General features: G+C 37.3%; 1 protein-coding gene across 6 annotated transcripts in view; it reads left to right on the plus strand.

Moving 5' to 3' along the window:
- The window catches only part of LOC123514979 (structure-specific endonuclease subunit SLX4-like), a 68,271-nt gene that overhangs the window by 16,701 nt on the left and 37,026 nt on the right, over positions 1-14,544 (plus strand). For all 6 annotated transcript variants that reach the window (XM_045273274.1, XM_045273273.1, XM_045273271.1 and 3 more), the window contains 3 exons: positions 863-1,061; positions 1,733-1,956; positions 2,382-2,558. In XM_045273274.1, coding sequence (XP_045129209.1) covers positions 914-1,061; positions 1,733-1,956; positions 2,382-2,558 — 549 coding nt within the window. In that variant the 5' untranslated portion in view covers positions 863-913. The remainder of the gene's footprint in view (positions 1-862; positions 1,062-1,732; positions 1,957-2,381; positions 2,559-14,544) is intronic.

The raw sequence follows: 14,544 nt of genomic DNA on the forward strand, positions 1-14,544 counted from the left end.
TCTTCCCATGTTTGTTCCTTTGACTTTTTACATAAATAGCTAAGAAGAAATAGTTATAAGAGTTCACAGGTATACTGTGAAAGTTTAGGTATGATAGGTATGATTGATCATAATGATGATATTTTTAAGATTCTATAACAGTGGCGGCTCATGTATAGGCACTGTGGAACTACAGCACCCCTATTTCCATTTGACATTATTGGTGATATTCAATATAATGATATTTCTTTAGTTCTTTCTTTGTATTTGTACAGTATATAATCCTTAAGCTTAATGTCAGTACCCATCCCTTAGTTTTTTTGTTTTTTTTTAAAGAAAAGCTTTGGATAGAACTGCACACATCACAGTTCCAATGGTGTGAAATTTGGCTGCTTTGTTCATGTGCACATAGGAGGCTGCTCACGGGACTGTGAGGGAGAGTGAGCATTTTCATTCTCACAGTGCCGACCTTGGTGTGCTGGTGGAAGGTAGTATTAATTTTTACTCCAAGTGTGTTGTGCTGAAAAAATGGTGTGCCAGTGAAAAAATTATTCATCTTTTCGCACAAATTAAAACAAGAAGAATGAATTTTGAATGAATAGATCAAGATTGAACTGTGACAGTTTAGATTATAGTAGTAAACTTTTTTTTATTTTATTTTTTTGAGATACAATCAAGTTTCTGAATAAATTTTCTTATAACTGTGTGTTTCCTTTTACAAAATATTGAAACAAGGGCTAATTTTTTGGGGAGCAGCACCCCCACTAATATTAGCTATGAGCCGCCACTGTTCTATAACTAGAATTATTCATATTTATTCAAGGTGGAAATATATATTTCTGCATATATTGTATCAATAAAAGAGTTTTTTTTTTTTCTTTAGCCACAAAAATCTGTGAAGCATACAGAAGACCTAAATGATCCTGACATAGCCATGGCTCTTGCTTTGTCTCGCTCCATTGTTGAAGAGGAAGTGGAATCAAGAACATCAAGAGAGGAAAAGCTGTTTGCTCTTGGGATGGAGGATATTGTGAATGAAGAAAGGAAGGTGAAGCCTGTGCTGCTACCACCACTGGAGTCTGGTAATATGACTGTTGTTTGTATCATTTCCACTTACTGGAGTTTTTGTACATGTTACAGAGGGTCTATTTAATCAAAAAGATCACAAAGTACCTATTGATTTTGTGCAAAAATATTTCAATATGTATATTTCCAATAAAATTTGCTTTACTAAAAAAAAGTAGTTAGGTTTGTTTGGCTAGGTTACTACAAACTTAGGTAAACATTAATGGTTAACCTAAATAGATGAATGTATATAGATAGATAAACAGATGAATGAATAGATTTTTTATATATTTCAATTCCATAAAACCTGGAGGTCTATTACAATCAGATAGAATTGTAGCATGTTTTTTGCTGCATAAAACTTGTTAAGCAAAATTCAGGTGTTGATGTGTGAATCATGGTATGTTAAAGATTTAGGACTAGGTACAAAACTCAGGAAGGTACTGTATATATTTGTCGTGTTATCTCAAATATAATTGTGTAAATGTGCTCATTTTGATGTTTTTCCTTATTGTTGATTTTTTTTTTTTTTTTTTTTTTTTGTTACTCTGGAGCCAATTAATTTTTTTTCCCTTTGGTCCTTCAGTCACCATAAAGCATGTTTGGAATTAATCATGTTCATTGCTATAATCACTATTGAATATATTTTTGTGTATTGTAAATTTAATAAAAATATTTGTTTCACCAGTCATTAGTAACATGAGAAAGCAGGGGAAGAAAACTGCAAGGAACCGTAAAGGATGTGGTCGAATTTATAATACTGCTTTGGTCACACGCTCTGTGGAAGAAAGGGAGAGGCTGATCAGTGAAAAAGTTGCAGTACTGTTAACTTCTACTGATACTGCAGAAGGTGGATGGACCAATAGTGAGACTCCAAGACATTCCACAAGATTAGTTCCTCTAGTGAACAAGGTAAGGCTGTCTCCACATCATCCTCACCATCAGTGTATGTGATTCTCCTGCAGAGTAAAGTCCTCCCATTATGGTTAAGACCTAACATATACATATATAATCACCATGTTGAACTAGAGTGGTGTTGTAGGATTGAAGGTTATCAGGCCATAAGTGTGGTTTTGCTTGAACCTGTTTTTTTGCTGAGTGAACAAGTGTTACCACCCATCAGTGAAGCTTGGGATTGAAACTTTTGGCTTCAAGTTGATTGCTTCTCCACTGGGGTGATGCTTGCATATTGTTAAGATAGGGATAGAGAATCTCTCTCTCTCTCTCTCTCTCTCTCTCTCTCTCTCTCTCTCTCTCTCTCTCTCTCTCTCTCTCTCTCTCTCTCTCTCTCTCTCTCTCTCTCTCTCTCTCTAAAGTTTATACTTATTCTCTGACAGCCATGCCAACTTTGGGAAGCTGCCAGAAGTGGCACTGATGAGCCCATCCACAGTTTTTATGTACCTGACTTGGAACCATACATTATTCCTAAAGAGAGAGTCATTGGGTCTCTCTTCAGACATCTCTCACAAGTCCCAGGTCGTGTGAACACCACTGCCCTGCATGCTATGGATGAGGTAAATACTTCCAGCTCAAGTAGCTCTTTCTCTGTGAAGTGCAACAGTTCTCAATATTAAAAACAATGTGTAAAATATCTATAAGTGTCTACAAGAAAGTAAGGGGTTAAAAGAATAAATTTAGCAATTTTCAGTCAATATAATCTTTAGAGGTGGCTGTTAAACAAGAAAAAATGTATTAGAGTTGTTAGGAAAGATGTGCCAAACAGTAATGAAAGGGTTAAGACTTATAGTCAAGAAATTTTTTCTTCATAAATCTTAGAATGTAAAGTGACCAGTTGGTGAATGAGTTTCCATCTGTCTTTATCCATATAAATGTTTAGTGATCCTTTCCTTGGTTAAAAATGAAAACTTGTATAAGAATTTCATATAGAATTTTGGACCAGTATATCACATTTAAGTTCATTTGGTTGTCAGTTGATTGGTCCAGGTAAATACTGTATTGGATTACCAGAAACTTTATTTTAGGATGTTCCCCATTTAATTAAGTTTTAATCATTCTATAAGTTTTTAACAAATCCATAAGTATCATAAATAATTACTTATTATCAAAATAATGTTGTGCCCCATTAATATATATATATATATATATATATATATATATATATATATATATATATATATATATATATATATATATGTATATATATATATATATATATATATATATATATATATATATATATATATATATATATATATATATATATATATACACACCTAACCCTCCATTATCGCGTTGAGGCGTTATTCCGCACTTATGAAAATCTGCAAAATTCAGTTTTAGCTTATCTGGAAAGTCGTTATTGCACACCCATAGTAGTAGTAGTAGTAGTAGTAGTAGTAGAAGTAGTAGTACTACCCATATCCCAACCACACACTGATGAATGTTTAGATGGGGGAGAAGGAGGAAAAAGATGATGATCATGAGGAGGAGGAGGAGGAGCCAGCAGCCAGTTATCACTGTGTATTCACGTCATGTGATTTGAATAAGGGAGCTGATTGGTTCTGGTCACTCTGCTCAGTACCACCACCACTCCTCAGTCTCACATGTGGTATTCTATTGTTCAGAGCTGGTTTTTTAGGGAAATTTTTGGGTTGAGGCACCAATTTATTTATTTACTATTCATTCTTCACTTCCGTTATCGCGTTTCCCACTATTGCGCAATTTTTTAGACACCGATTTCGTGCAATATTGGAGGGTTAGGTGTATATATATATATATATATATATATATATATATATATATATATATATATATATATATATATATATATATATATATATATATAGTACAGTGGTGCCTTGCAATAATGGACACTTCAAGGGTGAGGGATTGTCTGTTACCGCGAATTGTTCATTACTGAGAGTGGTTTGTCTGTGAGACCCTTAAACACCATCTTTCCCTTTTTCAGTAGTTTATTCTCTTTAAGTAATGCAAAAATATTTTTATAATTCAATCTGTCGTATTCTACACTCATTGTTGAAATAAAAGATTATATTATTGAAAAAATGTATAGTAATAGAAATTTGTCTTACCATGAATAGATGAATTAAAAATATATCATCTGTTTGGTGTAATGGCAGATTCCCATGTGGCCAAGTGGCATCTTTAACAAGCATTTAATGATTGCCTGAAAGAGATTGCTGAGGTGACAAAGGAGGGGAGAAAGACAAAGGATTGTCAAAATCAGAGTAGACTATCTCCACTGTATTGCCCCATAGATCACCTTTCTCGAATGCTGCTTCACCTTCTTAAGGCAATGTCACGTGGGAGTGTTTTTTTTTTTTATTTTTTTAATTTTTTTAATGCTATGGCCTATAGCACCTGTAGGTGTACTTGAAGAGTATGGAAGCACTGTTCAGCTTCCACCCATACATGGTGCAGGCAATTTTATTTATAGTGGTAGTACCCATATTAGGGCCCAATTCCCCACCCAAGTCTATCTTTGGTGTAACCACCTAGAACATGGGTATCATGGTAACATGTAGGTAACTTTAAACCACTTGACAAATGACAAAGATTTTTAAGACTGTATGTGGTGGGATTTGAACCTACATGTGGACATCTGCCTGATCCCACGCTCACCACCTTATCCACTATGCTACCGCCTCCCTAAGATGCTCTTGAGATGCTGATACTGGCAATATTTCACTCCAGCTATTAGCAGGTTCATCACACAAGTGACACTCCTGTGCCTCAGTGTCTCCTCATCAAACCAAAACAAATGCGGCTATGGACAAAGACCAGAGGAGGCAACTAGCTATTATTGGTCTTAATTTACTATTCAAGGAATGAAGGGCAAAATCTGTGTCTAGGTAAGACAGTGGCTTCAACGCAGAGAAGAGAGTGTGTACCATAGATAATAATGAGAGTGGGGGGTCATTTCAACGGCATGTTTCCTTCACTTTTAACTTCTATAATTATATAATTGGTTACTCGTTACTTGTTCAAAATATCTCACATGTATGTGAGTGTTTGTGTGCCATTAGGGCATTATTTACAAACAAAGATTCTGGAAGATGTTGGAAAAGTTCGATCAAGAGTGAGGTCTGGGATTCAGTAGATAAGATGCTAATAGATGTTGCTACTGGTATCTAGATGCTGGGAGATGCTGGTAAAACCTCTCATGTGATGTCACTTTTACCCTGCTTCAGTATTTCTTTCTGTCCCCTCACAGGCCCCTACCTTATGCTGTCTTGCTATAGAGTATTGCTCTCTCTCTCTCTCTCTGTTTCACTGTTTGATCTGCTGCATTCTCTGACGAGACAGCCAGATGTTACCTTACGGAACGAGCTCAGAGCTCATTATTTCTGATCTTCGGATAGGCCTGAGACGAGGCACACACCACACACCGAGACAACAAGGTCACAACTCCTTGATTTACATCCCGTACCTACTCACTGCTAGGTGAACAGGGGCTACACGTGAAAGGAGACACACCCAAATATCTCCACCCGGCCAGGGAATCGAACCCCGGTCCTCTGGCTTGTGAAGCCAGCGCTCTAACCACTGAGCTACCGTGTGTATTTACCTAATTGTATTTACCTAATTGTAACATACGGGAAAGGAGCTACGCTCGTACTGTCCCGTCTCCATATCTACTAATGTCCAACTTTTTCTTAAAATCATGAACATTCCTTGCGTTGACCACTTCCACATCCAAACTATTCCATGCTTCCACACTTCTATGAGGGAAGCTATATTTTTTCACATCTCTCCTATAAGTGGCCATCTTTAGTATTTTTCCATGCCCTCTCGACACTCTTTCATTCAACATACACAGATCTTCCCTGTCCATTTTTTCCATGCCATTCATCACTCTGTATATCACTATCAGGTCTCCCCTCTCTCTTCTGTTTTCCAGGGTCGGAATTTGCATCCTGTTCAGTCTGTCCTCATAAGTCAAATCTCTCAAGTCAGGCACCATTTTTGTCACAGCCCTCTGTACTTTCTCTAATTTTATTATGTGTTTCTTCAAGTTCAGAGCCCACTGTATTGTTGCATATTCAAGCCTCGGTCTTATCATTGCAGTAATTATTTTCTTCATCATTTCCTCATCTAAATATACGAACGCCACTCTTATGTTCCTCAATAAGTTCAGTACTTCTCCAATTATTTTGTTTATATGTCTCTCTGGCGATAGGTCATTGGTAATTGTCACCTCGAGATCTTTTTCTTCATTACTGGTTTTTATGTCCTCATTTCCTATCTTGTACGTACCCCTGATTCTTCTTTCACTCTTGCCAAACTCTAATTTCTTGCATTTTGTTATGTTGAACTCCATTTGCCATGTACAGCTCCATTTCCAAATTCTGTCCAAGTCTTCCTGAAGTAATTCACAATCTTTGGCACATCTCACTTTCCTTAACAAATTTGCATCGTCTGCAAACAGGCTCACATAACTAAACACCCCATCCACCATGTCATTTATATAGACCACAAACATTACTGGTGCCAACACCGATCCCTGTGGGACTCCACTCTCCACCAAGCCCCACTCTGATGGTCTGTCCTTAATTATTGTTCTCATTTCTCTTCCCACCAAAAAGTCTTCCATCCATTTTAGCAAACTGCCATGCACTCCTCTTACCATTTCAAGTTTCCAGATCAGTCTCTGGTGTGGTACCTTATCAAAAGCCCTTTTCAAATCCAGATATATTCCATCAGCCCAACCATCTCTTTCTTGTATTACATCTATCACCCTCGAATAGTAACATATCAGGTTTGTTGTACATGAACGCCCTCTTCTAAAACCAAATTGACAATCACAAAGTATGTCATTCTTCTCCAAGAAATCTGTCCATCTATTCTTCACCACCCTCTCACACATCTTAGCGTCAATAGTGTATTTCCCCATGTTGTCTCTGATCCTTCCATTGACCAGTCCTCCCAACACACCTCTTTACAATTAAAATCTCCCATCATTATAGGTCTTTCACAGCCACCCAATATTCCTTCCAGACATGTTCCTGTATCTCTTATAATTTCTTCATATTCCTGTACTGACCATGCATTTGTCTTAGGTGGTACATACACACTATGTAGTGCCTCTTTTTTCCTACATTAGTTTCTACTCTGATCTTTAGCACTTCTGCCTTTCCCATACCTTCTTTCACTTGATCCACTTTTATATCTTTTTTAACCAGCAACATCACTCCTCTTTCCATCTTACCTACTCTATTTCTTTTCCAAACATTATATTTCCCTTCTCCAACCATCATCAGGTCTTCTCCCTCTCCCAGTTTTGTTTCAGTAAGACCCACAATATCTGGGTTCTTATCCCTCAAATAATCGTTGAGTTCTAAAATCCCCGATATCACTCCATTTACGTTGGAATACATTACATTCCGCTCACACTTAAGTTTCTTTAGTCCTTTCTTACTGTACTTTTCTGGGTTATGAACCACTTTCTCAGTCTCATATCCAAGATTCTCCAGAAAAACTCTTTCTTCTCCTCTTCTGTCCTCTCTTCATTTTTTTTCAAAGCCTCCCTTCGCAACTCATTTAACATTTCTCTTTCCTTTTCACTGAGATCTCTCCTCAACCAAATCTTCTTTGTTGTTTCTTACTGGGCTAACCTCCATGACTTCTCCACCAATTCATCCACATCCTTCTGTGACTTAAATTTGATTCTTATTGGCCTCATACCTTCTCCTGTGAACTTTCCAATTCTATGGAAGTCCTCTATTTCTTGTACTAAGTCTTTACCCTCCTCCTGCACCACTTCAATGATATTATTTACCACCTCTTTAAGGTTTTTCTCCCTCTCCATCTTACTTGGTGTCTTATCCTCCTCAACTCCAAATATCACAACACATCTCTTTTTGTCTACGGTTTCCCTCACCAATGTCTCATTTGACTTAATAACCTTCACAACTTTCTCAGCAATCTTCTCTTCTGCCATCTGTTGTTCTATAATTTCAGTAAGGCCTAAAGCTTTCTCCCCAGACTCTTTGATTTCCTTTTCCAGACTTGCAACTTTGTAATTTACCTCCTTCCTTTCCACTTCCTGACTTTTTTTCCATTCAGACTGCTTCTCCATCACTTTTTCTAAAGACTCTCCACATTTGTCACAATTCTTTTCAATTAACTTAACTTCCTCTTTCAATAATGCATTTTCTCTCTTCATTTCAGTGCTCTCTTTCAGTACATTGTCATAACTCGTTTCTAGGCCCCCATACTTTTCAAACAGTTTTTCAATTTTACCTTCCAACTCCAGAATTTTCTTGACAGAAACGCTCTTCTCCATTATTCCTTGAAATCCTGTGAAGTCTGATTCATCTTTCGAGTTCGCGGCCGCCATGTTGCGCAGATGTAAACAAACTCCAGCTAATGGCTCAAACGCAGGCTACAGTTTATATTCACCTTCCCTGGACATTATTTTGCTAATCAACAGTTAACATAACTATATGGAGACGGGACAAACATTACAAGCTCCTTTTCCACCTTAGTTACTCTCAGGCAACGGCAACTGTAGTATTAGAGATGATTGCTCTGGAGCTCAGCGACCACATCCGCCATCGACAGTGTCCCGTGTGTGTGTGTGTGTGTGTATTTACCTAATTGTATTTACCTAATTGTAACATACGGGAAAAGAGCTATGCTCGTGTTGTCCCGTCTCCATATCTATTAATGTCCAGCTTTTTCTTAAAATCATGAATATTCCTTGCGTTGACCACTTCCACGTCTAAACTATTCCATGCTTCCACCCTTCTATGAGGGAAGCTATATTTTTTCACATCTCTCCTATAAGTGGCCATTTTTAGTTTTTTCCCATGCCCTCTCGACATTCTTTCATTCCACATACACAGATCTTCCCTATCCATTTTTTCCATGCCAATCATCACTCTGTATATTGCTATCAGGTCTCCCTTTCTCTTCTGTTTTCCAGGGTTGGAAGTTGCATTCTTTTCAGTCTGTCTTCATAAGTCAAATCTCTTAAGTCAGGCACCATTTTTGTTGCAGCCCTCTGTACTTTCTCTAGTTTCCTTATGTGTTTCTTTAAGTTCGGAGCCCACTGTATTGTTGCATATTCAAGCCTCGGTCTTATCATTGCAGTAATTATTTTCTTCATCATTTCTTCATCTAAATATCTGACGCCACTCTTATGTTCCTCAATAAGTTCAATACTTCTCCATTTGTTTATATGTCTCTCTGGCGATAGGTCATTGGTAATTGTCACCCCAAGGTCTTTTTCTTCATGACTGGTTTTTATGTCTTCATTTCCTATCTTGTACATACTCCTGATTCTTCTTTCACTCTTGCCAAACTCTATTTTCTTGCATTTTGTCGTGTTGAACTCCATTTGCCATGTACAGCTCCATTTCCATATTCTGTCCAAGTCTTCCTGGAGTAGTTCACAATCTTTGTCACATCTCACTTTTCTTAACAATTTTGCATCATCTGCAAATAGGCTCACATAACTGGACACCCCATCCACCATGTCATTTATGTAGACTGCGAACATTACTGGTGCCAACACTGATCCCTGTGGAACTCCACTCTCCACCAAGCCCCATTCTGATGGTCTGTCCTTAATTATTGTTCTCATTTCTCTTCCTACTAAAAAGTCTTCCATCCATTTTAGTAAACTGCCATGCACTCCTCCTACCATTTCAAGTTTCCAGATCAGTCTCCGTGTGGTACCTTATCAAAGGCCTTTTTAAATCCAGATATATTCCATCAGCCCAACCATCTCTTTCCTGTATTACATCTATCACCCTCGAATAGTAACATATCAGGTTTGTCGTGCATGAACGCCTTTTCTAAAACCAAATTGACACTCACAAAGTATGTCATTTTCTCCAAGAAGTCTGTCCATCTATTCTTCACCACCCTCTCACACATCTTAGCTTGTGTGTGTGTGTGTGTGTATTTACCTAATTGTATTTACCTAATTGTAACATACGGAAAAGAGCTATGCTCGTGTTGTCCCGTCTCCATATCTATTAATGTCCAGCTTTTTCTTAAAATCATGAATATTCCTTGCGTTGACCACTTCCACGTCTAAACTATTCCATGCTTCCACCCTTCTATGAGGGAAGCTATATTTTTCACATCTCTCCTATAAGTGGCCATTTTAGTTTTTTCCCATGCCCTCTCGACATTCTTCCATTCCACATACACAGATCTTCCCTATCCATTTTTCCATGCCAATCATCACTCTGTATATTGCTATCAGGTCTCCCTTTCTCTTCTGTTTTCCAGGGTTGGAAGTTGCATTCTTTTCAGTCTGTCTTCATAAGTCAAATCTCTTAAGTCAGGCACCATTTTCGTTGCAGCCCTCTGTACTTTCTCTAGTTTCCTTATGTGTTTCTTTAAGTTCGAGCCCACTGTATTGTTGCATATTCAAGCCTCGGTCTTATCATTGCAGTAATTATTTTCTTCATCATTTCTTCATCTAGATATACGAACGCCACTCTTATGTTCCTCAATAAGTTCAATACTTCTCCAATTATTTTGTTTATATGTCTCTCTGGCGATAGGTCATTGGTAATTGTCACCCCAAGGTCTTTTTCTTCATGACTGGTTTTATGTCTTCATTTCCTATCTTGTACATACTCCTGATTCTTCTTTCACTCTTGCCAAACTCTATTTTCTTGCATTTTGTCGTGTTGAACTCCATTTGCCATGTACAGCTCCATTTCCATATTCTGTCCAAGTCTTCCTGGAGTAGTTCGCAATCTTTGTCACATCTCACTTTTCGTAACAATTTTGCATCGTCTGCAAATAGGCTCACATAACTGGACACCCCATCCACCATGTCATTTATGTAGACTGCGAACATTACTGGTGCCAACACTGATCCCTGTGGAACTCCACTCTCCACCAATCCCCATTCTGATGGTCTGTCCTTAATTATTGTTCTCATTTCTCTTCCTACCAAAAGTCTTCCATCCATTTTAGTAAACTGCCATGCACTCCTCCTACCATTTCAAGTTTCCAGATCAGTCTCTGGTGTGGTACCTTATCAAAGGCCTTTTTTAAATCCAGATATATTCCATCAGCCCAACCATCTCTTTCCTGTATTACATCTATCACCCTCGAATAGTAACATATCAGGTTTGTCGTGCATGAACGCCCTTTCCTAAAACCAAATTGACACTCACAAAGTATGTCATTTTTCTCCAAGAAGTCTGTCCATCTAGTCTTCACCACCCTCTCACACATCTTAGCTACCACACTTGTAAGTGACACTGGTCTATAGTTCAATGGGTCTCTCTTGTTACCTGATTTATAGATTGGGACAATGTTAGCTCTTTTCCAGTCTTGGGGCACTACGCCTTCCCTTAATGAGGCATCAATTACTTCACAAACTTTTTCTGCCAATTGCTCCTGCATTCTCTTAAAATCCATCCTGATACCCCATCAGGTCCCACAGCTTTTCTCACTTCTAAACTCCCCATCATGTTCTTGATCTCCTCCACCGTTACTTGAAACTCCTTCATAATCCCTTTCTGTTCCATTACCAGTGGTTTGTCAAAAGCAGTCTCCTTTGTGAATACCTTCCGAAAGCATCCATTCATAGCCTCTGCCATTTCCTGGGATCTTCACTGTATACTCCATTTACTTCTAAACTTTCAATACTTTCTCTATTTTTGATGTTGTTGTTCACATGTCTGTAAAAAAGCCTTGGTTGGTCTTTACATTTATCAATTATATCCTTTTCTTGTTTCTTTCTTTCTTCTCTTCTAATCAACACATATTCATTTCTTGCTCTTTTGTAACTTTCCCACTGCTTAATCCGTCTTTTCCTTCTCCACCTCTTCCATGCATCCTCTTTTCTTGTTCTAGCCTTTTCACATCTATCGTTAAACCAGTCCTGCTTTCCAACTTCTCTATGTTGTCTTATTGGTACAAATTTTTCTCACCTTCTTTGTATATTTTTATAAATTCCTTCCACTTTTCATTTGCTCCTTAGCACTCTTGAATTTCATCCAATTTGTCTCTTGAAAGAATTTCTTTAGGTTTCCAAAATCTGTCTTGGCATAATTCCATCTTCCCACTTTATATTCTTCATTTCTTCTAGATTTCTCTTCGTCTATCACCTTGAACTCCAAAACTGCATGATCACTCTTTGCTAAAGGGCACTCCACCCTCATCTCCTCAATGACCATTGGCTCTGTACTAAAGACCAAGTCCAGTCTTGACGATGCTCCCTCTCCTCCAAACCTAGTATCTTCTTTGACCCACTGAGTTAACACATTTTCCATTGCCAGTGTCAATAGTGTATTTCCCCATGTTGTCTCTGATCCTTCCATTGACCAGTCCTCCCAACACACCTCTTTACAATTAAAATCTCCCATCATTATAGTTCGTTCACAGCCACCCAACATTTCTTCCAGACATGTTCCTGTATCACTTATCATTTCTTCATATTCCTGTACTGACCATGCATTTGTCTTAGGTGGTACGTACACCACTATGTAGTGCCTCTTTTTCCTTCATTAGTTTCTGCTCTGATCTTTAGCACTTCTGCCTTTCCCATACCTTTTTCACTTGATCCACCTTTATATCTTTTTTAACCAGCAACATCACTCCTCCTCCCATCTTACCTACTCTATTTCTTTTCCAAACGTTATATTTCCCTTCTCCAACCTTCATCAGGTCTTCTCCTCTCTCAGTTTTGTTTCAGTAAGACCCACAATATCTGGGTTCTTGTCCCTCAAGTAATCGTTGAGTTCTAAAATCCCGATATCACTCCATTTATGTTGGAATACATTACATTTCGCTCATATGTAAGTTTCTTTAGTCCTTTCTTGCTGTACTTTTCTGGGTTATGAACCACTTCCTCAGTCTCATATCCAAGATTCTCCAGAAAAACTCTTTCTTCTCTTCTTCTGTCCTCTCTTCATTTTTTTTCAAAGCCTCCTTTCTCAACTCATTTAACATTTCTCTTTCCTTTTCACCGAGATCTCTTCTCAACCAAATCTTCCTTGTTGTTTCCTGCTGGGCTAGCCTCCATGACTTCTCCACCAATTCATCTACATCCTTTTGTGACTTAAGTTTGATTCTTATTGGCCTCATACCTTCTCTTGTGAACTTTCCAATTCTATGGAAGTCCTCTATTTCTTGTACTAGGTCTTTTCCCTCCTCTTGCACCACATTAATGATATTATTTATCACCTTTTTTATGTTTTTCTCTCTCTCCATTTTACTCGGTGTCTTATCCTCCTCCACACCAAATATCACCACACATCTCTTTTGTCTACAGTTTCCCTCACCAATGTCTCATTTGACTTAATAACCTTCACCACTTTCTCAGCTATCTTCTCTTCTATGATCTGTTGATCTATAATTTCAGCAAGGCCCAAAGTTTTCTCCCTGACTCTTTGATTTCCTTTTCCAGACTTGCAACTTTGTAATTTACCTCCTTTCTTTCCACTTCCTGACTTTTTTCCATTCAGCCTGCTTCTCCATCACTTTTCCTAGAGATTCTCCACATTTTTCGCAATTCACTTTAATTAGCTTAACTTCCTCTTTCAGTGCTGCATTTTCCTTCTTCATATCGGCACAATCTCTCTTTACATTGTCATAACTCGTTTCCAGGCCCTCATACTTTTCAAACAGTTTTTCAATTTTACCTTCTAACTCCAGAATTTTCTTCACATAAGCGCTCTTCTCCATTATTCCTTGAAACCCTGTGAAGTTTGATTCCTCTTTCGAGTTCACGGCCGCCATGTGTGTGTGTGTGTGTGTGTGTGTGTGTGTGTGTTTCTGCATGCAGTACAAGTATAGTTTGCGATAAGTTAAACAGACATATACAGAGATGAGATATATATATATATATATATATATATATATATATATATATATATATATATATATATATATATATATATATACACACACACACACACACACACACACACACATATATATATATATATATATATATATATATATATATATATATATATATATATATATATATATATATATATATATATATATATATATATATATATATATATATATATATATATATATATATATATATATATATATATATATATATATATATATATATATATATATATATCAGAAAGTTTGACTAAAGTCTGTTCACATAAGTCTGAGCCGTGCCGAGCCTCATTTGAAAGGAGGCTGCTGCTGGCCCCTCTCTCACTCACCTTGTGTTGAAAGGCTGCGTCATGAATGCTTTATGGTACATGCTTTTGTTTTATTCTTTATATCTCATCTTATACACAACAGACAGTTTTGTTGGTACTGTTACACTCAACAGTAAATGCAGACTTTGATACTGGGAAAAACAATTAATAAGCAACTATAAAGTTTTAGCGAGTTGAAGTGGAAAACTTTTCGCAACATCTTTATAACACGGTTTACTTATCATCATATCCTTTGAATATATTTAAAGGAATGCTGTTATAAATTATTGCATTTCATAAAAGAATGTCTCCTGAATGGTATGCAACTTCCAAAATATAGTTAAAAGATATTGTAAACGAATTACATAAT

Source organism: Portunus trituberculatus, chromosome 38 (assembly GCF_017591435.1).
Source record: "Portunus trituberculatus isolate SZX2019 chromosome 38, ASM1759143v1, whole genome shotgun sequence".
Taxonomy (NCBI): Eukaryota; Metazoa; Arthropoda; class Malacostraca; order Decapoda; family Portunidae; genus Portunus; species Portunus trituberculatus.